Below are 24,622 nucleotides of genomic sequence, written 5' to 3' on the forward strand. Positions count from 1 at the left end.
TGGGCAGGGACGCCTCCCACCAGACCAGGTTGCTCCAAGCCCTGCCCAGCCTGGTCCATCACCTCTGTATCTCTCCAGAGACACATCCCGTGGTGTTCGGTCGGCTGTTCTGGGCTCTCTGCTGCGGGCCCCTCCGGAGCAGCATCGTCCTCGAAGGATCCACAGGCTCTGGGTTGAAACCTGTGACTGTGCAATGCGCCAAGGCCACTGGTATGTCCAGCAGTGCTGGACAGGTGATGCGTTGCTGCCACCCACCATTTGGGTCCAAAACATCCCTTATTGCTGCAGCAGATTACACTTAAATAACCTTGCAAAGGCATCTGCAAGCCAATGTCCCACGTGGGCTCTGCGGCCGGGACAGGTAGCCCGGGCTCATGCCTTTGTGAGTTACCTGCATGCCTTGGTGCCATGGGGATAGCGTGAGATCTACTTCCTTCCCAGGCTCTCCTGAAGCGTATTCAGTAATTTGTTAAGTTTTCTGCGCACAGACTGGCTTATTTACCAGTTTGGTTTATTATGGCCTGACAAGTTGTGTCCATGTTACTTAACTGGGGTAGGAGGATGAAGCAGCGCCGGTGGGGCTCGGGGACAGGGCTATCCCTCTGTCTCCTGCTGGAGCTGGTGGTATAAAACCTCTAGTAATTATGATTTGCTCATGTGTCAAATCCTGTGCTAACAGCCACACGCATATAAGTACGTATGAGGGAATTTCATTTTCTATTCAAGTATTTTTATCTCCTATCACCATAAAATTCGCGTAGCTCTTCAAGCTCTGTCCATAGCAGCTTGCTGGGTGCTGTAGGATGCGGTAGAACCCCGGGGTTTGGGGGTGACAGGGACACAGGAGCGAGAGGACCACGCTCGAGTTCCCGCATTGCCGTACAGCCTAGAGGTGGCAGCCTCGGCTGGCTCTTCCCCGCTTATGTTCATCAGCACAGAAATGGGCTCGTTGTCAGCGTTGCATTTTGGGAAACTGGTACACACGCGACATGGGGTGCAGGCGTGGGGATTTTTAAATAACACCCGCAGAAGCTGCTGCTTGCTAGGGGGGAAAAAAGTAATGTTTTTTCTCCTTTAAAGATGATTCAGCACTACTGAGCTGAAAATCTTGAGCCTGATCTGTCGTTACATTTCTTCCTTTTCCTATTGTCTGATAAGGAGATGCCGAAGTTCTTAATGCTGACTGAGAAGCTGTGGTACAGGTGTTCGCGAGAGGTCTAAGAAATCCCAAACACTGCATTTGCAAATAGCTCTGATTTTCTCTCTGGGAAGTTGGGAGTATTTTATTGCTTTGTTACAGCAAACTTAGCCCCAGAATGGTGTTCCAAGTGTCTGGCTGAAATACATTCCCAGTGTGATGGATAGTGTGTTTTACTGTCACTGCTCTTTTTTTTTTAAACTAAACTTATTTGGAGTCTCTGTGCATTAACTCAGTTTTGTAAACAAGGTAAAGGGGGATGACAGCCTGTGTCTTACAAAATGAGCCTTAGGAGGAGGAGTATCTCATCTGGCTGGTGACAAAGGCTGTGTAATTCAGGATAATGTAGGTCATTGCTCTGGGCCAGAAGCGAAGTGCTTCTCATACCAATTGGCTTTTATGGGAACAGGAGGTATTCAAAATTTGGGGGTTTTGGTCTCTTAGTTGTTCATAAAGGCAGTGAACTCGGCACGTAACGCCATTGCCCTGGGCTGCTGCCCGCGTGCCCCGAGGTGGCTGGCGTGGCGCTGGGTCGGGCTGCGCAATGGTTGGCAGCGGGGTGGGTGAGCCGCGAGGCGCCTGCCCCGCCATTTCCCCGACCAGATGGCATTCAGTCGGCGGGTGGTTGGCGTTGCCCTGGGTACGCGCTTTACAGACCTGTGTATTTCTTTGTGAGTGTCACCTTGCCCATGGTGGGGCACGCTTCCCGCTTCCCAGTGCTGCGCGCCGGTGGCCACCCCACCTCTGCTGGTGTTTCCCAGCGCTCTTGCCCGTGCTTTGCACAGCACGTGCAATACAACTTGTACTTGTTCCTCTCCTGGTGTCGCCTTTCCAATGACCTTTTAAACAAAGCAATTATGGGGTTTTCACAGGCGGGCTGGCAACGAGCAGCAGATAAAGCTCGTTCCCCCCTCAGTGGCCACAGAGACCCACACCAGCCCATGCCCTGCAGAACGTGCTGGTGGCGGTTGTACTAAGAGTGCTTTAAGCTTTACATGGACACGTGAGACTTTCTGAGTTCGGGAACAAAGTCTCCCCCTTATTTACATCTTCTCTTATCTTTTTTTTGGGGCCACGTCTGTCTGCTGGTGCCTGGACCAGCGCCCTATGGCTGTGGGTCCTGTCTGGGGTGCCAGCAGTGTGCGGTGACACTGCCCTGCTCAGACTGGGACGACAAACTTCTCCCTGCGCTCAACTCCGCTCAGCCCTCGAGACCCTGTTATTAATCCGCTCTTATGTTTTTTCATTCAGCAGTTTAGATTGTCTCGGTATGATAAGCTGCTACAGGAGTTGAAAGTTCTTATCTGTTTCTATTGCTTTCATTATTTGTTTGTTTTTCTGGAAGAAGGAAAAGCTATTGGACTTTCTCATTTTCTTTGCTTGCTTAGTCATAGCTCCTAAAAACCAGGTTGTTTTTCACAAAAGCTGAGATATTGAGAAAATTCAAATTTCCTGTGTGGTCTCATATGGAAATATCCCTTTAGTTTTTTAGATTGTAGCATATTGAAAATATACTTTCTTGCAAAGTGTTTACCATGTTCTACCCCGGTCTCACGCGTCCGCATGCACTCAGTTCAGAAATGGATTCCTGCTGGTCACAAAATGTCCCTTTCCTCCCCTTGCATCCCAGAAGAAGGCAAAGGGTTTTGGTGCCTGGAGGTTGAGAGGGATGTTGCAGCCCCTACTAATGAAGCAGCGGGTCCTTTTTCTTGTTTGCCACAACGGTTCACATTTGTGTATTTAGAGGTCAGATCCAGGAGGGTCCCCATGCTGCTGTCCCCATGCCATGGTCTTGGGGCTGGCTCAGCTGGGCAGAGCCACCAGGGTAAAGGAGGCTCCTCCGGTGTGTGTCCGTGTCACAGCAGGCTTTGGGAGGGGACAGGAGCTGCCCAGCAGCACAACCCAGCTACACTCCAGTATTCAGGATCATTTGTATGCTAGCTGAGGGAGCAAAGATAGGGACGTTTTGTTTATCTTTTGGGAAAGGAAGTCAGGGAAGGGCCTTCCCTCTCTCAGGCTCTCCACTGAATAATTGAGATATCCCTAATCTAATGAGCACACTTCTGGAAACGGTTGATCTTCAAGGAAACCCCATGTCAATGAGGCTGGCTGCAGACAGCGAGTCCAACACAGCGGCGTGTTGATAGTATTAGTAGGATGCTGTTTCAGCGCCAGACATCCTACCTGACTATTAAGCACGTGGTACCCTGTGGGCATCGTCCAAATAAATAATGAATGAGGTGTAATGTATGGGGTGAATTTTAAGCACATCACAACCAGGAAGACGGTTCTGCTCAGGAAAGTGGTGCAATGGATGCCTTGGCAAATGAACACCGTGGGAGAAAATGCAGAGCTATTTGCAATGTAAATAGGCTTTTAATTCAGTTTCTCAGCCCCTCCCCTCATGCTGTTAAATAAGTTTGACTTTGAAGTGAAGCCCGAAGAGTTGTTATCTGCTCAAAGGCAGAACAAACATTTTCACGTTATCACCTTTTTGCCCTGTGCGTGAGGGAACCTGGCACGCCAGATACCAATATTGTCTCCCGAAGACTGCGGCGCCTCGCTGGGAGTCCAGTGTCAAGTTTAACGCAAATGAACAATTTAAATGTCTTTGTTTTAATGTCTTGGCTAAAGAGACAGGAATCCCAATATTTCTTTTTCCCGTGCCTCCCTAGTTGAGCTAGAGCCCTTCCAGGGTTTTCTGCCTGGGGTAGCTGTGCCCTCAGCAGCAGCTTGCTCTAAACTCAGACTTAAGCCCAGGCTGAAAGGGGTGCAGCTGAGACCTGTGGTCACCCAAGGAAGAGCCTTCTCCTGCCACTGGGATGGGTTTGCTTCCAGCTCATTGCCAGCGCCACTGCCAGCTCCTCAGGCACCAGGGATGACTCTTGAATTGCTTTGTCTCTGCACAACAAGGAGCTTTGTTCAGTGATTTGAAAATATTTGGCGTTGGATGTTGAACATTTTCTTTCTCAAGTGGGGTGATGGTTAAGTGGTTTCCTCTTCCCTTCGAAATGAGTAAATTTCCAAACCACTAAGCTGGTGAGTATTGACTGACTCACCAATGGGATTAGCAGAGATCAAACATATTATGTCTGGTTTACTTGGACCTGGGCTTGTTGCAAGGCTGAATGCACGGTTTCTGCTGGTGAAACAGTGCTAAGCTGCCGTGTGTGTGCCGAAAGCCAACTGTTGGGTTGGTTGGTTGGTTGGTTGGGGAATGGAGTTAGGGACAAGGGTTAATCCTTTGTTCCTTGCCCATATGTACCACAGAAGTGACAGAAGATGGGCCAAACCCACCACTATGGGAGCTCCTGTTCATGTTTTCTTTTCTAACAGAGGATCAGCTCTTATCGAGGACCAAAGACTTCTGCAGAGTGTTGTTACAGCTCACGTTCTCCTGCTGAATCACTGTTGGGAAGTGCAAGTTAGAAATTACCCCTCTTCCCAGGCCTTATCAGTTCTTGAGAATTTAGTACCAAAAAGAGCCTACGTGCTCTGCTGAACGCAATCCCCAGGAATTGCTTCCTCCCCGCCTTGTGCCACGGCAGCCCCGTGCCCCGCGAGCGGTGATCCTGGCTCTCTGCTGCCCTTCTGGAGCCGCTGCGCTTCGCCATGGAGGGGAAGAGCCGTGTCAGAGGTTCTCTGTTGTCTGCTGTTGATGGATGAAACTCCACGAGCATTGCTGCAGAGGGTGCTGATAACCACCCTGAGCACGCAGTCGTGCAGCACTCTGGCCATGCCTGTGTGTCCCCCGTTGCCAGGGCTTCTGCCCGCTCTCCTCCTGCAGAAATAGCTGCCACGCTCTACTAATGCATCTGAAAATAGCCTGGGAGGAAGCAGAACAGCTAGACCAAACAAACAGAATAGATGTTGGCCATCTCACCGAGACTGGGGGCTCTGCCTGCGAGGAGGTTTGCTGGGAGCGTGAGCAGGGCAGGATGCAACCCCCGCCTTGGAGGCTGGAGACCAGGACCCAAAGGCTGGTGAGGCGTAGGGCTGGCTAGGCTTCTTGTGTCTGGATCCGCTGGCTGTGAGATGAGCTGGGATGCCGAGGATGGACAGCCTGACAGCTTGCAGCCAGGCGAGATGCAGTAAATCGTCAGCCCGCGGTGTGCCCTGTGGGAGCACAGCGTTGGCTTTCGCCCTCTGCGGCGTGTTCCTCTCTTTTGCAAACACACAACCACACCTGAGGTTGTGCAAATACTCCATGTTAAATCCATCATGACCTTGGTGCTCATGCTTATCAGAGCTAGGTAATTAAGTTTTAACTCATTTTATGGAAAGGGCAGTCCATGAGTAGACTCAGGGTCCACTGAGGAGTGGTGGAGGTGGCATTGGCCCTAGGGCGAGGGCTGGACCAGTGCTGTCCCCTGCCTCCCCGTGCTTTGTTTGCAGGCCTGTTCTTTTCCTTTCTCATTAAAATAAATAAGCAAAGACAGAGTTATTTTTGGGGGGCTGGATTTACAGTACAGCTCAGGGGCTGTTGTTTGTGGAATGGTGGGGGGTGGCAGGGCCAGGCAGGACCAGCTGGTGCAGGAGGGAGCACCCCGGGGCACCCCGGGACCCCTCGCAGTGCTTCCCCCGCGAGGCTGCTGGCAGGGGCACACGCGGAGCAGGGTCGCATGGCTGCCGTTACTGCATGTAACATCAGGGTATGGACGTGGTCAGGGAAGTGGTGCAGCCACCTGGCACGAACATGTTGGGAATGGAATTCTTCACAGAGCAGAAGGTTCCCCCCCACCAGCCGGTGCTTGGGGCAGTGGCAGGGCGTGGGGGGCTGGGGTGCGTGGATCTCCTGCTTGCTCAGTTACCTTCCTTGCCCTCTCCTGCTGCTGTGGGGATGTGCTTAGCCCAAGTGCAGGTGAGCTGTTTGGCCGAGAGCCAGAGGAATAATTTGGCATCCAGCCGTCTTACACTAAAAACACTGAAAATGTGTGTTGATTGTTGGAGATCTCCTCTGCTCATTTGCTGGTCCTGGTTAGGTCCTGCAAGGACGTCCCTGGAGAGGTCAGGCTGGGCTCAGCCCCATGCTGCTGGGGCTTGGCTAGGAAGAAGGATGTCCTCTGTCTCTCTCATGGGAAATTTATCTTTGTCACCTTTGTTTTCCATCCTGCAGTTTATTTACAGCGTTCCCTTTTTCTCCGCAGGCCCGGCGTTATCACCATGCAGGCGCTTTCAGAAGAGGACCGAAGGCTGTGGATGGAGGCAATGGACGGCCGGGAACCGGTGAGCAGAAATATTAGCAAAAAATATTAGCAAAAAAAGCATTGGAGAAAATTGTGGAGAGCTTTTTGTAGCCTGGGGCAGATTGTTTGCTGCGAAGCAGGCTGTCACGCAGCGCCTGCCAGCCGGTGCAAGAGCTGTATCCGTGGGGCAGCTCGCGCCTTCTGCCAAGAGAATAGTTTAATCCCTTGGTTAAATATTTGAGGTAATACTGTATCTCCTGTGCTTGGATTGCTTGAAGGTGCGGTGGAAAGGAGGAGGGTAGGCTTGGCCAGCACAAACATGCTGCTGTGCTGTGCTGAAAGGAAAACATGGCAAAAAGAGCAGTGGAAGAAAATACGCTGTAGATTTCCAGGGCTGTTTGAGTCCTGCAACTCATCTGGCAGCCGTTTCTGGGTCTTGTAGAAAACTGCAGATTTAGCGTGAGCGGAGGAGTGTGGCCCCTGTTCCCCGTACTCAGCGATAGCCTCTTCACTGCCATGTTTGCTCCTGCCGTGCCAAAGCTACACAGGCTTCCTCACCTCTCGAAGGCGTTATGGAGGTTTTGAGAAAACCTCATAGTTGCTGGTTTTTATTTTTTAATGCGTATGCCACGTTCAAAGAGCTTCAGCTGGTTCTGACTGGGTTCCCTCGGAGGAGCGCTGGTGCGGGTGCTGTGCGTCAGCGGCGCGGTGCTGCCCGGTCTCGGCGTGGCGGCCGCCCAGCAACAAACGGCAAACACAGCACTGCCGAGCAGCCTTTGTACGCAGAGCGAGACCAGACTGTGGGCCTCTGTGCCTCAGCGTGGCCAAAAGCGTAGCAGGATACGAAAAGAAACTTTGCGGATAGCGAGAGCAGCCAGGGCTGTTACGGGACAACCCATACATTTTTGGAGTAGGAGTCTGTGCTTCTGGGCTTGAGTCAGGCTCTGGCAGGCGGAGGAGAGTCCATGCGGGGAGCAGGGTGTTCCATCCTAGCACAGCCCCACGGCCACAGACTGGTAGTGATTTGAGCAGATCCCCCCCAAAAATCCACGGAAAGGTCCTTGTTTGATGGTAAATATGTTCGTTAAAGCCAGGTGAGACGTGGATACAGGCGGGCTGTTCAGTGAATGCTGGAAAGCACACGCTGGGCTTAGTCAAGCAACTTGCTTTTGAAACGTGCAGCGTCTGGAGGTCGGGAAGGCTGTGTGTGCGTGAGGGTGCTGCTCTCTATTTCAGGTAAAGGATTTTGTTGTGGATTACAGCCAGGTCTGAGCCTGGAATCCATTGAGTAATTCAGGCGGGATGGGACCTCGGGAGGTTTCTAGTCCAGCAGATTGCTCGGGGTGTTACCCAGTCGGGTGCTGAGAGCATCCAAGGGAGGAGACTGCCTCCCTGGGCTCCAGCTCTGCTGCTTCACCGTCCTCCTAATACCCAGTCTGAGCCTCTCCTGTTTCAATTTACACCTATTGTCCCTTGTCCTCCCACCAGGCAGAGCTGTGAGGAGCCTGGGTCTGTCTTTCTGATGCCTTTCTCGCAGGAAAGATGCTGTCAGGTCCCCGCCAAGCTTTTCCTTCTCTGAGCTGAATAAATGCTGCTCCCTAACAGAGAAGGTGCTGTATAGCTTGGACCTACCGTTGATGGTGATCACAGCTCTCTGCCACATTGTTTTCTTCCCTGCAGCAAAATTGTGCTTCTGGGACAAAAATGCTCACTTGCACCTGAGATGTACCATTTCCAAGAACGGGCATAGTGGGAGGTGCAGGCACAGAGGCGAAAAGGGACTGAATGTGTGTTGTGTGCGCAGGACAGCCTCTGCTCCCTTTTTCTATCGTGTGTTGAAAAGGGACCCTTGTCTGGGAGAGCCAGCCTGCTCCTCCGCCTGGGCTCTTGCCGTGGATGGCCCTGCCCTGGGGCCGCTGTAGTGGGAGGACACTGGGGTGTAAGGTGTACCAACCTCTCCAGCTCCAGTGTGCAAGCTCTCTTGTTCCCTCCAAAATTAACCCCTACTTTGGCACCAGGAGGCAGGATAATATTTTTGATTTCTTCAGAAACAAAATGTGCATTCTTGCGCCTAGTCCAAATCACCCCTTGTCCTTCAGGCCGCTCACCTACTTCCCACTGCCTCACCTCCACTGACAACCCTTGTTGCAAGGATGCGAAATGAGGTCACCTGCAACGGGAGCTGCATCAATATGGTCACCCACTTGCATTTTGACCTGCTGATGTTTTTGGGTTTTGGCACAACAAATTAGGATTGGGTTGCAGAAGTGCAGCCAGAGATTTTGCGTGTTTGTGCTATGCGAAAGGTGCTATGAAGTAACAAACGCAGGACTGCCTGGATTATCCTGTTTCAGAATCTGGTTATGTGAACTCCTTCAAAAACACACAGGTCTTCATGCTGCCGCCTGCGTGTTTCTATTCTTCCCTATCATGCCCATCAGTAGCTTGCTCATCCAGCACATCAAGGATTGCTGCTGCGCATTAATGCAATACCTCGTGGCACTTAAATGCTAATGGCGTTTGAACCTGGCCTTCCAGGTGTGGTGTGGGAGCCATGGGAATGAAGCCTGTAGGGAAATGGATCCAAGAGGCAGTTTACCGCCAAAGATGGTGTGTGTTGACAGACAAGGTAGCTCCTTGTCCTCAGTTATCCTCCTTGATCCGTCAAAAGTGGAGTTGTTGATCTGTTCTGTTTGGGTTTTCATCTTGCAACACCAGGGTGTGGGATGTTACCTGCTCCACAGAGATTTCCTTGAGCAAGAGACAAGGATTTAACCTTTGGACTCCTAGAAATATCCATTCTATGCTTTGACTATATTTCTGTAACCAAAAAAACCCTACTGGAAAGAATGTCTGGTTTTCCTTTGATTTGAATATCGAGTGTGGGAAAGATTGGCATGGTGGGGACGGTGATTCCATGTGCAAATTCAGGCTGTGGAGAGATTAAAGTGGACTGGAGTTCGTTTCTTAATTATAGTTAAAAAAACTAAAACCAAATATTGTATTACATTTTAGTAAGATCTAAACATAGAATGTGGGCTACATTAGCCAAGACATTTGTCACAACTTGAAAAGATTTATTATACATCTTACAGTCAAAGCAGTCTCCAGATAGCTATCATCAGTCTGTTAACTCTTACCACTTGTTACTAATTTGACTAAAAACCCTGCGTTGACTTTGGGTTTTCTTTTATGTTACAGAGGCTGGAAATGGAAGAAAATGCTAACTCCGTAACAGTTAGCAACAAGAGCGGTTGCATTCATTTTTCTTAAGATACTCAGGATAATTTTCCTATGGTTTTTCTCGTCTGGTGATGCAGTTTGCAAGTGTGTATGGTGGAGGCCAGAGTGATTCTGAAACTTCGTTGGAGCCTGAGTGAAGAGTAAAAGCTGTGTTGGCTCACAGCAGCAGCTGTGGCAGGCTGCAGGATTAAGAGAGGCGCAAATTAGGCTGTTTGCTTTGTGGCAAAGAACTGAACAAGATAAGCATTTTAGTAAGGTTGTGGCTTTGCTTGCCAAGTCTGCAGCGAGCGTGCCAGCCAAGAGAGAGATGTCAGTGTCAGCGGTTCCTGCTATTACCTTCCGAGCAGGTCGGTAATCTTAGAAATCATTCTCACATCAGTGAGGGCAGACTGGTGGTGTACTGGGTTGGAAGTGTTTGGGACAAGAAAACCTTTCTCCAGGAAAATGAGCCTCGCAATGTAAGGGTAGGTAGAGGGTTTAGGATATGAAACATGTTAGATCATATCCCTGTTGAGCTGTATAAATCCGCTGTCCGTAATCTTGAGTCGTGATGGAGAAGTTAGTGTTAAATGGCAAATGCAACAGCCTGTGATCCTGTCAGAGGAAATAAGACATGGATGGGATCTGAGCAGTGCTGTTCTGGCACTTGCATCGTGCTGCCCTTTGCTCGATTTGTTTTGTTTTTCTTTTTTGTTCTTTAAAGCAATACAAGTCTATAAAAATATAGCCAGCATTTGATACTGGAGTTGGTTTTGTTAGTGCACTACGGACTGCGGACAAGCAGTTGGTCCTATGCCCTTGCAGGGGAGGGAAGGAGGACTCTGAAATGGGGACACATCAGCAGTACTTTCTCCTTTCCTTCTGCTCCCCTTACCCTCTCTTCAGTTCTTTAACATAACCTGCAAGCTCACAAAAGGAAGAACAAAGTCCCTTGCATGCTTTGGGAGGCTGAAGGCTAGGCACTGAATGGAAAGGCAGCACCGCAGAAGCTGGTGGGTTTTGTCCTGGCACCTCCCAGGGGTTGGACCTGTTGTACTGGAAGGGCCTTGTTCTTCTTGGCACTCGTGTGACTTAGTCTTTGGGTGATTAAGCTCCATCCTCTGGAAAGCAAATAAGGTTTCTGCTCCCATTCTGGAAGACGATTCCAGGACTTGACCGCTCTGCTGTCTAGAAACCTTCCCAGGGTTTTCCCCCCTGGCCCTGAGGTCTAGTCATGTCTGCCCCTCTGTGTGGGGATGCTGGGCTGCATGGCCACCAAGCTGTGTGGAGCTGAGGGCCGTGGGGGACAGTCGGGTGGCAGCTGCGGTGCCTGGGTTTTGTGCCAGGCGCTGAGATGCTGTGTTCATGTTCCCAACCAGGGGCTGGGCCTGGCTGGAAATGCGATGCTGTTTGTCGGTGCTGGGAACTTGCGGCGTTCAGAAGTGGTTACAGCTGAATTAATGGAAGCCCAGAGGGCAAGATCCACATTTTTGAGATATTATGGAGACACTTAAACTCTCTCAGACCTTCCCTAGGTGCCGAAGGTCTGCAGGCACCAGCAGCCCTTTGCTGAAAGCATTCTTCTGCCTAGATGTGCCACTCCTTTGCTTGGGCAAGGAGCACCTTGTGCCCACTGCTGGCTGCCACTTCAGCAGCACGCTTTATCTGTCTTGTCCGTAATTTATTTTCCTCTGTCTGAGCCCCAACCAAACTCTTTCTTAGCCTTCAGTCAAGGCCTGGCTCATACCTGTAGCTATAGGAGATGGCTTAGAGTTTACGGCAGGTCTGTTGTTTATCAGCCTAATGAAAGTAAGCACCAGGTGAGGTCAGTATGTCTAAGTGCCTGTGAACCTGCACAGGCACCCAGAGCCTTTCCTCGGCGGCAGGGGTTGTGATGCTGCCTGGTTTTGCAGGGTGCTGAGGGTTCTTGCTTGCAGCCAGCAGGAGCTCCGGGTGATCAGACGTATCATGGTGGGCGTGAAGGACTCGATTCCCTTTCTGCAGCCGCCTCCAGGCTTCCAGCCATGACTCAGCTCAGCAGAGCCTAACTCCTCCTCGGCTCTGTGGCGGTGTGGGCCACCCTGACCTTCACTGGGGCTGTGGCGGCCACCCCGGTGCCAATTGACAGGCTGGAGTTGTGTCTTGGGTGGTCGGTGCCGCCTCTGCACTGGGCTGGGAGCGGAGGTCGTCCCCCAGCGCCGTGGGCTTGCGGGCAGCACAAAATGGAGCAGGGCGGCGTGGGGGGAGGCCGTATGGCTGGGTCTCCACTAGATGGCAAGCTGAGACCAGCCCGCTCATTGCACTTGTGTGCCAGCGGGGACCAGGGCAGCCCCCCACGTCCCTGGGGGCTCTGTGGGGTGTCGGGGGCTGCCCTGGCCCGGCCGGGGCTGGGGGAGCCCTGTGCCCCCGCAACCGGGCTGCCCCTGCCTGTTGCCCTGCTCCGGGGCTCTTTGTGCTGCACGGCCTGGGGAAAGCTCTCGCTTCCCAGTTTTGTCCCCAAAACCCGGCACAGCCCAAAATTAGAGCCGCGTCCTTCCCCTGTTTCTCTGTCTTCCTTCTCCTGCTGCCCCAAAACGAGCAACTGATAACCTTGGGGGCAGGCAGTGTTTAATCACGTTAACTGCAGGGAGGTGAGCGCAGTACCTTCAAAACTTAAAGGGTCTCTCGGCTTTTCCCTCTGTCCCTCCCCAGCCATGGGGGTCCTTCCCCCCTCCCTGTCCCTCCATCGCCTCCAGGTCTGAGGCTGGGTGTTTCCATGGGGACCACTGCCACCATCTTATATCACTTGGGTTTGGGCCTGGGGTGCCCTGCGGCGGGGGCCATGGTGCCCTGCTGTGGTGGGGCCTGTGCCCTCCTCAGAGCCGGCCCGTGGTGGTGGCTGACTTGGTTTGGTGCGAGGAACAGAAGTGAAATAGCCAGCAGCTGGCAGCATGGCTGCTGGTCAGCAGCTCTCCACCCCACCGCTGGCCTGGCGACTGCAGGGCAGGAGCCTTCCCCATGGCGCTCCCCACTCAAGGTTCTCCAGCGGTTCCTCCCCATGGACTATGCAGTGCCAGGTGCGGTGGCCCTTTGGCAGCTCCGGCCATGCTGTGCCATGGCTGAGGGCAGTGGGATGAGGCCCACCAGTGCTTCTGGAGCTCCCGCGGCGGCGGTGCTGGTCCCGGCCCCTCGGCTGCGCTCCCCATCCGACAGCTGCGTGGCGGCGCTGGAGCTCGGCCGGCGTTGCTGCTCTGGAATTGTCGTGTTGTGTTTTTGTAGCAAACCCCAGCGTAACAACAAAGCCCAGCCTTGCATTCCTGTCCAACAGGCAGCACCCTCGCCTCCCGCCTCCTCCTCGGATATTGCTTCTGGGAATTCTTTCTGAAATTGTTTTTCATTTTCCTTGTCTAATTATACAAAATGGTGAGAGATTAATTTCCCAGTGGAAATGATGTCTTTTGAACTCAATCCAGTGCTTTCAACCTCGGCATTCCTGTCATTTTGGCTCATTCAAAAAATAAATTAACTTGAAGGACTTCAGTCCCAATACCCGTGCTGCCACGGGGGGATGTGGTGGGGCACTGACCGCACGCCTTCCCGACCTTCTCGTATCGTGTTGGGGTTCGCTGGAACCCACAGATCTGCTTTATCACTTTAATTCATTTCATCTCCAACTCCTTGGAGGTCACTTTCTTCTATATTGGTTTTGGTACTGCGCTCATTACCTCTGTAGCGAAGTGTTTCCAGCAGAGCTTGAAAACCCCTCTTGCTGGTCCTTGTCTCCATCAGATTTGAGCGTAGGGTGCAGTTTTTGCAGCTGCTGCTGCGCCAGTGTCAGGCGGGATGCGGGAACAACCACTACAGCAACTGATAATGCCAGCTGTGCTTTTCCCTGAGGGCGCTGGCTGTGAATCAGTAGTCACTAGGACAGGACATGAACCTGTTGGAGCGGGGCCAGAGGAGGCCCCGGAGATGCTGGGAGGGCTGGAGCCCCTCTGCTGTGAGGACAGGCTGAGAGAGTTGGGGGGGTTCAGCCTGGAGAAGAGAAGGCTCTGGGGAGACCTTGGAGCCCCTTCCAGTCCCTCAAGGGGCTCCAGGAAAGCTGGGGAGGGACTCTGGAGCAGGGAGGGGAGCCATAGGAGGAGGGGGAACAGTTTGACACTGAAAGAGGGGAGATTTACTTGAGATCTCAGGAAGAAATTGTTTGCTGTGAGGGTGGTGAGCCCCTGGCCCGGGTTGCCCAGAGAAGCTGTGGCTGCCCCATCCCTGGAGGTGTTCAAGGCCAGGTTGGACGGGGCTTGGAGCAACCTGGTGTGGTGGGAGGTGTCCCTGCCCAGGGCGGGAGGTGGGACTGGGTGGCCTTTAAAGGTCCCTTCCAACCCAAACCATTCTATGATTCTAGAAGTGAATTATTAGAGACATTAGAAGAATCTTCACCCAGAACATCTTTGACTACAGATGGTGGTCTTTGGCTGTTTTCTCTTTGCACGAGGAGCTTGTGGGCGAGATGTCAGAGCAATCATCACGTTTGCTCTTCTGGTGCTCTCAGGGGTTTGATGTGTGTCTGTCTCTCCATCTTATTTACTCTCAGCCTTTTCCATGCTGATCTTTTTACCCCCTCGATCCCACAGACATGTGTTTCCATGGGCTTTCCAGAGAAAGATGGTTATTTTTGTATGCTTTATCGTGAAGTTTTTTCATGGCCTTCATCTTGCCTGGGTTTGTTTGCTTATGGCGAATTCGTTCTTTCTGTTCTGTTTTCTGTGACCTGACTCATTCCAGTTGCTGCTTCTCCATCTCTTTGTCTCTCTGTCTTTGCTGAACAGAACATTTTTTCCCCACTCTGACCCCTCTCAATCTCTAAGTTTCTATTGTTTGCTTTTTCTCTTCGCTTCTAATCTGCTCCCCGACCCAGACAACCTAGTGAACTTTCCCTGAACCGAAGCTGCAGTCTCACCCATGCTCTCGCACCGCCTGGGAGCATCTGAACTGCCTCCCAGGGTGGCACCTCTCTCTCAGTGGAAGTATGTCCATCACCCATGGCTGCAGTGATGGCGAGCCGCGCTGCTGGCTTGGCAGCAGAACCTGCCCCGGCTTCTCTCTTTTGTGTCCCACAGTTCAAGATTTTTGCCAAAAAAGTTCTTTGTCCTTTTTGGGGACACAGTGGTGGAAGAGTGTCTTCAGAGAATCAGCCTGAGCTTTCAGACTGAATGATAACCTGGGCCAGTGGGAGTTGTCCCTGCCCATGGCAGGGGGTTGGATGATTTTTAAGGTCCCTTCCAACTCTAACCATTCTATGATTCCATGATAATTTGTCGTGTTCCATGTTAGTTTTTGTATCACATCACTTAGTGCTGTTCCCTTCTTCTCCCTCTCCTGTTTTGTAACCTATTTTAAGGCTATAATAGCAGTAACTTTACGCTGAGTTTATAAGCTTTTATTTTGTTTCTAAAGCACTTAAGCCAGTGAGGTCCAAAGCCTTGACTTCAGGCTTTTATTCCTAGTTCCAGCAAATGCTGGTGCAGTGGTTGATAGCTCACCCAGCCAGAATCGCTGCTGCTTCAGGCTGACAGTTTCTTGTACTTTGCTTAAGAAGCTGTTTGGATCACAAAGAGAAAAGTACTGAGAGAAGCATTCTAGATCATCTTAGAAAGAGAAAAGAACGCTCTGGACTGCTTTTACACACCTGAAAGTGCTGTCCCACCCACTTTCGGAAAGTTTGTGACTTGTTCTCTTTCTTCTGGCTCTATCGCTGGGGACATCCAGGAGTGGCTCCTGTCTCTGGTTTTCATCTCCTGTGCACGAATGCCTCGTCATTTCTTTGATGCATTCTTTGCTGTAGCCAGTGTTGCCACGGTACTCTTCATTGTGGTCTGTGCTGCACAAATTGGCTATGGAGGTCGGGCTGTACTTGGAGACTAGGATGGTTGGTGCCATGTCACAAGCTGGGTTTCGCTCTCCCTTTGGGAGATGGTGTTGGTTCTGCTGGGGAAGCATTGGCAGCTGCCTGTCTCTCCTTGTATTATCTTGCTGCTGATACCCACAGAGGCAAACGCGCAGAGGAGTGAGGGCTGGGATTTGAGCATTGGTCCAGTTACGGATCCACAGGACATCGTACAACACACATTGGTGTGTAATACCCACCGACTCCGCTGCAGCACAGCATGTTTTTCTTTTACTTTGGTTCAGGCCAGGAGGTGAGCGTGGTGGTGAAGGCGGTTTGAGTTTGCAGAGTCCCTGGGGATAGATGGTTAATCAAACTTGAAAATTGCAGCGTGCTGGCGACGAGCGCGGCGTGTGTGCGAACAGGATAGATCAGCCGACATGTGGTAACTTGTCTGTAGGTCTGGGCCCTGACAGGCGGAACAGCTTAAGAAAAGGTTGCAGAGTGGTTGCATCAAGTGATTTCGTTACACTGCTTTGGTGCGAACCCATCTCTCCACCCTCCGGCTGCATCTGCCCAGCTGTGCTAGCAGTCTCTGTGGGGAGGCACAAAGACCAAAGGGAGTATGTTGGCTTTCCTTTTCTCTCTGCTCCTATGTCACCTCTGCTTAGCGTTATTTGAGCAAGCAATTCAAGAAACATGTAGAAATTCAGGGAATAGCTCCATGTTAGTAGAACAAACTTCTCCGCCAATTTGAATAGACTATTAGAGTATCTTTTTTCTATTCTAAATTAAAAAGTAAAGTAAATTATTCACTGTACAAATAGTTGCACAAGTAACCTCTTTCTTTATTCCTTCCTTTATTGATCCTTACATTTCATTGTAAGTAGTGATTTACTGTCCCGCTACAGACCCACTACAGTCCCTGACCTAGGCTTTTTCCTTCCCCTAGCTGCAGCATCAGAAGAAAGCCTGCCCTTTGAAACACCAAATATTTTAATCATCTTATTTCTGTACCTCTGGTCTCTCTCCCGTGCCACCCTCGGTTGCTGTTCCTGGCAGACCTCCCGCAGCGCGGTGCCTGCGCGGAGCCAGGCTGGGCTCTGGCAGGAGCGGGCAGGCTGCCGAGGACGGCAGCTCCTGCACGGGGCTCAGGCAGCAGCAGCGTGGACGTGCCCCATGCTGTCTCTCAACCAGGGCTTGTTGGATGCCGCATGGTAGAAATGCTCCTTATGAGTGCCGGGTACATGCTGGGGGTGAGTAGTTTCCCAGGAGGCTGTTAGCATTGTGGAATTTCAGGTCATGTCTGGAAAGGGGTAGATGTCCTGCTGCCATTTTGGAGAGGGGCACTGAGACCATTTAGGTCTCCATGGGGCTGGCTCCCAGTACCAGGGAGGGAAAGGGGCTCTGCGAGCCCTGTGTTGCACCCCAGGACTGCTCCGAGAAACCACCTCTGCAGCTGCCCGGGGCTCGCAGAGGTCTCCTGGGTGCGGAGGGCAGGGCTGGCGAGGGTGGGATCATGGTCACCCCTTTCTGCTGACCTTCCCAGGGCCTGGGGGTCCCCGCGATGGTCTGCGCTGCCGGCACACCTGCCTGACGGCCGACCCAGCCTGTCCCCCATGAGCGGCTGTGCAAACTGGGGATTGAAAGTGGTCTCGCCTCAAAGATGTTACAGCCTTGGCATTAAACCACTAGCCATTGTTCAGAGCAACTGGGCAGTGTAAAACCTCTCTTCACAGAGGAGGAACGCGAGGCATGCCTGTGTTACAGTTATTTTAAAAATATAGATGACACTGTCATTTAAAATTAGGTTAGTTTTGATGTGTTCAGGCTCCTTGTTCGTCAGGAGACGTTGAAAGGAGGAAGGGCGTGTGTGTTTGCGGGAGAGAGGGAGAGCGAGAAGCTGGCCGGACTCCAGCACAGATAGCTGGTGGAGGAGGATGTGCAAGTTGTTGCTCAAGCATCCTAGAAAACTTATGGGAAGCTGTTAAACTAGCAGAAGTTTTTACTTTTAATCAGTCACTTGAGTGGTCTGAACATATGTTCTCTGCTGGACTTGCTTAAAAATTCTGCTTTGTGAAACTAAGCGCTTTAGTTATTCCAAAAATGTATTTTTTTAAACCAGTTGACCTTTAGTTACATTATTCTAGAGACTGCTGTATGTCTAACATGCTTTGTTCCCTGTCGCTTCTGCCTACCCCCTTATTTTTTCCCCCCAAGCTGTCTGCTGCTTGATTTCCTTTTAACATTTAGACATGGTGGGTTGATAGCTTGACCCAGGTAATTTTTTCCTTGGTTTGACCCAGGTAATTTTTCCCTGAGGTGACGGCCACGCGGGTTATGTAAGTGCGCTGAGCTAAGCAGCCCAGATGGCTGGCGGGCAGCCCGGCCGGCTTCGGCGGCTCTTGGGAATGCCTGCACTTGTAATAAAACGTGGGCTTGTTTTTAATTAGAACCATCATTTAGTTCAGCTTGGAGAGACAGAAGAGCAAGACCCGAGTAGAGGATTCAAACCCCCAGATGCTTTGCTTTTGATAGATTTTTTTTTTTTTTAATTATTATTATTTTTAATTTTTTTTTCCTTTGAATCAGGCTCAGGGATCAGTGTAAGTTCTGAGCTGAAATTTATGTTGGAAGGAAGGAGGGGGAGAGGGGAAGAGGGAAGGGAGGTGGGGGGTGGCTCTGACTGCAATGCATTAGTTCAGTGTTGAACAGTAGGTTGGGAGGGAAGGAAGGAAGGAAGGAGGGAAGGAAGGAGCTGCCAGGGACCCTGGGCCACCCTCTTCCAAATGAACAGCCCTCGTTTGAATGACATAAACCAGCATTTCACAGCGGGTTTTTGCTGCCCTGCCAAGTCTTTCACTTGGGAAGCAAGGCATATTTTTTCCTCCCCTCCCCCTGCAGGGAGGTTTGCAGGGATGTGGGCTGGGAAAGATCTTGCTCCTATCTATATCGTTCTGGCTCAGAGAGCAAGGAAGGTTATTTCTAGCCACAACACAGTGTAGCCTAGCTCTGAAAATCCTGCTTGTAGTATGAAAACCTGGCTCTCGGACAAAAATAGAACAGGGTTGATAAGGCAGAGCCAGAAACAAGGGCTGATTTCATCAAGGTTGCCAGGTGTCCTGCTTTTAACAAGGAAATATGCTTTTTTGTGCATGAGCCTTCCTCCTCTGTGCTTTGCTGGCATCCTGCTCCTGGGCTGTGTCCCAACATAGCAGCTCTGCAACGGTGTGCCAAGCTTGCTCGGGCGTCAGGTGCAGAGGATCCTGCCTGGTGTGGGATGGATCTGTGCCGATCTCACTCTTTTCTTTTTCTCTTTCTTCCTTCTTTCCTTCCTTCCTTTCTTTTCCCCCTTACCTGTTGGTGCAGGAGCAGGGTATACGGTGTCCTCCCCTCCCTGGGCATGCCCACCCCGCCTCGTGAAGGGACCCTCAGGTGCTCAGAGGCTGTGGACATTCCTGTGCACACTGCGGGAGACGTTTCTCTGCGGGGACAGGGCTGAGGAGCATGCTGGGAACCTACTGCTAAGTGAATAGTCCCTGCCCTTCTGGGGTGTCGTGGTGTGGCACCTCATGACGTACAGCTCTGGGCGTCAGCAGGCAGGCTTTGGGTAGGACAGCAGGGTGGAGAGGTGCTCTGTGTCTCCGAGGCTGGAGCTGGCTCAGGGTGAACTTCCATACACCGTTCCATGCACATCTGGGCAGCTGTGGGGAGAGGGAAGCCTCTACCGCCTCTCCATCCTCAACCGTTCAGTCTCTGTTTCTCTGGTGCTGGACCGAATGTTTGTGTGCCCGCGCTGTGAACCTGATCTGGTTGCAGACTGTCAAGTAACAATAATACTGATATCTGGCTTGCTAGGTTGATTTGCAGCTGGACCACGCTCCCTGCGCGGCTGTACAGGTGCTAGCACTGTCTTTGCCAGCAGCGGTGGCAGAGTGTGGCTGTGAGTGTGACGAGGGCGAGACGGTTTCCTTTGGCTGCAGGACGGTGTGAGATAAACCAAAGCCAGCTGTGAAACCACAGCGTCATGCTGCTGCCCACGGAGCTCAGCGGGGCCACCATGACCTTCCGTGGACACGCAGGCACGAGGACGTGGGGCATTCGGCGTGTTTTGTGGCTTTGGTACCTGCTAGTGTCCCTGCCTGCCTAATGAGGGCAAGTGAAATGGCATGGCAGGAGCATCAACGTGACAGCAAGAGCAGCAAAACGGTGTGTAAAGTGTTCCTGGCAAGGGAAACGCTTGCCTGGGGAGTGTAAGTTTTTCAGAGCAACTTCTGGGTCTCCTCTGGGCAAACTGCCGTCCGTCTACAGGGCATCGCCTTCTCCCGTCTGTCCTCCTGTGGCAGGGGAAAGCAAAGCTGAGGAGCCGCTTCTCCGGCATCACTCCCAAGGGAAAGGTGCTCGTGGGCTGGGTGACCGGGTGAGGGGAGGCAGGGAGGGCTGTAGGCTGCCCGTCTTTACGAAAGCCAGGGTTGGTAAAAACGTGAAAAAGGTAGAAATGCAGTAACAGCCACATGAAAAGAAAAGTGAGCACTAACGTGCCTGGCCAGAAGAAATGGGTTATCCTCAGGTTGTCCCTTCTCAGAAGTCCCTGACAGTGCTTGCATCCAGCAATGGCTTGAGGAAGTGAGGAGGTAACTCCTTGTAGTCTTCACAGTCAGAGAAAATGGGCCACCCATATCTGCTAAAATTATGCTTCAGAATACTACTTTTTCACTTTCTTTTTCTCTTGAATTGCTGTGGAAATAACAGAGGATTTGGCAGTAAAAAAAAGTAGAAACAAAATAATGTCTTTTTATCTTTTAAATGGAATGTGCTCAATAATTCACTGAAGTTCGGCTCTCTTGAAGGCCCTTTGAGTTACCCAAGATCTCCATGCAAAACCTGCCTGTCGTCATTCACAGCACAGAGGGGGTTTTTGTGAGCTACCAAAGCTACAAGTGAATTAAATAAGTTAGCCTTCTCTGGCCTCTTCCTAAGAGCACCGTCCAACACCATCCTGAAGGGATTTTTGTCCAGGCATTGCAGGAGAATTTTCATAAACCTTTTCCTTAATGGTTGCTGCTTCTCAGGCTTCCAACTTCTTGTGTAGATTGGAAACAAATTCTCCAGGACTGATCTTGATGCGTTTCAGTTTCTGTTGCGCGCTGAAGGGGACAAGGACTTTAGGATTTGGACTGCGGGGACCAGGTGCATCATTGGTGTGCAAGTGAGAAAGAGGTTAAGACAAAAGCCTTGTTCCAAGTGGATCATGCTTGTTTTCACCCCATTTTCCCTTTTCCTTTATAAAAAAAGTTGCAAAACACCCGTGTAAAATGTCCGTGCTCCTCCTGCCCATGTCTTCACAGCCTGTCCTTGGGTGGCTGGCAAGCCAGTTGGACTACCAATTCTGAGGGAATGTAATGATTTCTATTTATACTCTTTTGGCTCGTGCATCTTCTGAGCTGAAAGTTGAAAAACTCGTTCATGGTTGTTTTGAGGATTTCTGAATATGAATCACAAGGAAATTGCATAACACTGCAGCATTTCCTCCTATTGCTCAGGGCTTTACAAACACTGCGCTCCTCCAGGGAGACCGAGGAAATCTGGCAGGACTGGCCCATTTGGACAGTAGCTTTAGTCTAAATGGAAAGTCTGGGTTGAAGGGTAGGTCCCAGCACTAGCAGAAGGTGTGTAAGGTGGAATCTTCCATGCCAGGGCGTGGGCTAGGTGATCGAAATGGCGGGTTCCTTCTCAAAGGGTGATCCCTCTGTCTGTGGCTGCAGAAGAGGGCTGCTGGTATTGGTTAAGGCGTTCTATAAATCTCCCACCTCTGAGAAACGAGACAATTCTTTCCTCTAGCTTTTAGCAATTTGGGCAGAATTTCATGCTGATGTTGGAACCTGGAAGATTTTGGGAACTGTGCTGAATGCTGTGCAACCTCCAAGGGATACAGCTTAGCTTGGGCCACTTTGAATTTTAAATAAAACACTGCTTTGTATATGAAATGTGGTGTGTTCATATAAAGGACGTGTGCACACATGCAATTGCCATATGAAAGCTCAGTTAATTTATTGTGGAGGTTAATAGACGTCACGGGCAGCCAGAGTGAACCCTGAAATGAGGAAATCAACATAAAATTACTCAATATCATATTTTCTTAGTTCCCCTTCCAAACCCCAGCTGCTTCCTTTCCCTTTTCTTTTCCCGCAATCCAGTTTCATCCCAACCAGCCCACATCCCTGTTTGCTCTTTGCATGCTCCTGTGTGCAATTTATTTAGGATCAGGTTGGAAAACTGATGGATTGGATTGGTTGTGGTTTATTTGTGCACAAGCAGAAGATGGCACCAGGCCATGAATGGTGGCTGTAGAAGTATTTCAGGCTACAGATGGTGTCTATTGGAGGATTTTTGGTTATGAAAATCCACAGCTTATGTTTTTATTACCCTCCAACGTAGGTAGTTATATGTAGTAATGACAGAGATGAAGTTTGAGGGGGGAATGGGGTGGGTACGGTGGTCTGCATTCCTTCTTCTGCCCATACTTTGGTCCGTGTGGTGTTGGAGACATGAATCGAGAAGCAGGGCGGCTTGGCCTTGTTTCCTGGGCTCTCTCTTCTAGCTAGCACATCCTTCAACATCGCAGGCCTCTCAGCCGTCTCTGTAAAACTGTTGCCTCTGCAACACGTAGTGTATATTCGGTGAAATATTTCACCAGGAAGAATTAACTTGTTCGTTGATAAATTATCTTAAATATTGAGTTAACAATTGAGCTTAGTGCAAGTGTTCTGGGGGAGAAATTTTAGCTTTGCAGGAAAATTTCAAAATAATAATTGCAATTTCTGTTGTGCTCTTATAAAATTTGTGCTTCTGGATTACTTACAGATGAATCTCACAATTTTTCAATAATAGGGTGTAAAGGCATTTTTTTAAGCCTCCAAATCATAGAATCATAGAATCGTTAGGGTGGGAAGGGACCTTAAAGATAATCTAGTTCCAACCACCCTGCCATGGACAGGGACACCTCCCACTGGATCAGGTTGCTCAGAGCCCCATCCAGCCTGGCCTTAAAAACTTCCAGGGATGGGGCTTCCACCACCTCTCTGGGCAACCTGTTCCAGTGTCTCATCACCCTCATAGTGAAGAACTTCTTCCTAACGTCCAATCTGTATCGACCCATCTGTAGTTTTAATCCATTCCCTCTAGTCCTACCATTACCTGACATCCTAAAAAGTCCCTCACCAGCTTTCTTGTAGGCCCCCTTAAGATACTGGTAGACCACTATAAGGTCTCCTCGGAGCCTTCTTTCCTCCAGACTGAACAACCCCAGTTCTCTCAGTCTGTCCTCATAGGAGAGGTGCTCCAGCCCTCTGATCATCCTTGTGGCCCTTCTCTGGACACGTTCCAGCATGTCCATATCTTTTTTGTAGTAGGGGCTCCAGAATTGGATGCAGTATTCGAGGTGGGGTCTCACGAGAGTGGAATAGAGGGGGGGAATCACCTTCCTCGACCTGCTGGCCACGCTTCTCCTGCTGCAGCCCAGGATGTGGTTGGCTTTCTGGGTTGCTAGTGCACACTGATGGTGATTCTGCAGAAATGAAGCACCAGTAGCTTCCGCTAACACAACTACAATCTGGTTTTGTTCAGGGTATTTGACCATCTCCAGTATGAATTTAGAAAACTAAGCTCAAGGCATCAAGGTCTGTAAATTTTGTACTAGGTTAATATACATTTTTTCCATTCATATCACTTCTGAAACTTTCTAGTAAAGATATTTTGTTTCTGAAGATACAATCAGATGGGAATAATTAGTAAGAGTGTGATTTTGGAACGATTGTGGTGCTGCAGGGTAGGGATTTGTCTCCAGGTTAGTCACTAGCCCCAGTTTGTGAGTTTTATACCCAAGCCTGTTCCCACTGGCGGTACGCGGGACACGAGCCCTTCACCTCTCAGCACAGGCTCTCTTTGCTCAAATTTCCTACCCTTTGTCAGTGACTAATACTGAAAAGTGAAAGAAGCTTTTTACTTCATGAGAAGCTTTCTGGGTTTAGGTCTGTTTTCTCCAGAGTGTGTTAACAACAGGAAAACGGTGTGTGTGCATACACAAATACATGTATCTTATGGTGTTTTCTCATCGGCCTCTCTCCTGGGTGATGTGTGTGTCTGCAGGACGGCCTGTCTGTCCCCGTCCTGTTCTCAGCACACCCCCAGCATGCTGTCTGCTAAATGCCATGACCCTGCGAGGTGGAAATGTGCTGCTCTTCCCACTTAGGCTGCCACAAGCACCAGTGCCTGGTGCCTTGGTGCTGCATCTTGTGCCAAGCCGGCACCTGGTGCTCACCCGTGTGGCCATGGCGAGGCAGCCTCCAGCAAACCTTAGTGTGGGAATTGCGCAAGAGAGGGGATTTGGGGAGAGGAAAAGAAATATATCTGCCTCTCTCTTCAAATACAGCACTTGGCAGTTTGGAAGATGTCTGTGAAAGCCATGTGCTCCCAGTCTGGCACCCATCTCTCCTGACACTCCTCCCAGGACAGACGTGGCCCCAGCTGTGGGTCTCCGTGCCGTGCATCCCTGCGCTGGGCACGCCAGCGCCCCTGAGCCCCCAGCGATGCCTGACTGTGTGCTGCAGGCAGTGAGCGTGGTCTAGAGCAGAGCACATCACACGGAGATATCACAACTGTTTTCTGGAGCAGGTGCAGAGGAGGCCCTGGAGATGCTGGGAGGGCTGGAGCCCCTCTGCTGTGAGGACAGGCTGAGAGAGCTGGGGGCGTTCAGCCTGGAGAAGAGAAGGCTCCGGGGAGACCTTGGAGCCCCTTCTAGTCCCTAAAGGGGCTCCAGGAGAGCTGGGGAGGGACTCTGGATCAGGGAGGGGAGCCATGGGACGAGGGGGAACAGTTTGACGCTGAAAGAGGGGAGATTTAGATGAGATATGAGGAAGAAATTCTTTGCTGTGAGGGTGGTGAGCCCCTGGCTCAGAGAGGTGGTACATGCCCCATCCCTGGCAACATTCAAGGTCAGGCTGGATGGGGTCTGAGCAACCTCATCCAGTTGAATATGTCCCTGCTCATTGCAGGAGGCTTAGACTAGATGACCTTTAAAGGTACCTTCCAACCCAAACGATTCTATGATTCTGTGAGATGCTTGCAGCCAAAGGCTTTACGTGGCTGGCAGGC

At 50.9% G+C, this 24,622-nt stretch overlaps 1 protein-coding gene across 2 annotated transcripts in view; it reads left to right on the top strand.

Moving 5' to 3' along the window:
• The window catches only part of ARHGAP26 (Rho GTPase activating protein 26), a 149,189-nt gene that overhangs the window by 35,651 nt on the left and 88,916 nt on the right, over positions 1–24,622 (top strand). For both annotated transcript variants that reach the window (XM_054217059.1, XM_054217060.1), the window contains exon 11: positions 6,346–6,424. In XM_054217059.1, coding sequence (XP_054073034.1) covers positions 6,346–6,424 — 79 coding nt within the window. The remainder of the gene's footprint in view (positions 1–6,345; positions 6,425–24,622) is intronic.

Source organism: Rissa tridactyla, chromosome 11, assembly GCF_028500815.1.
Source record: "Rissa tridactyla isolate bRisTri1 chromosome 11, bRisTri1.patW.cur.20221130, whole genome shotgun sequence".
NCBI lineage: Eukaryota > Metazoa > Chordata > Aves > Charadriiformes > Laridae > Rissa > Rissa tridactyla.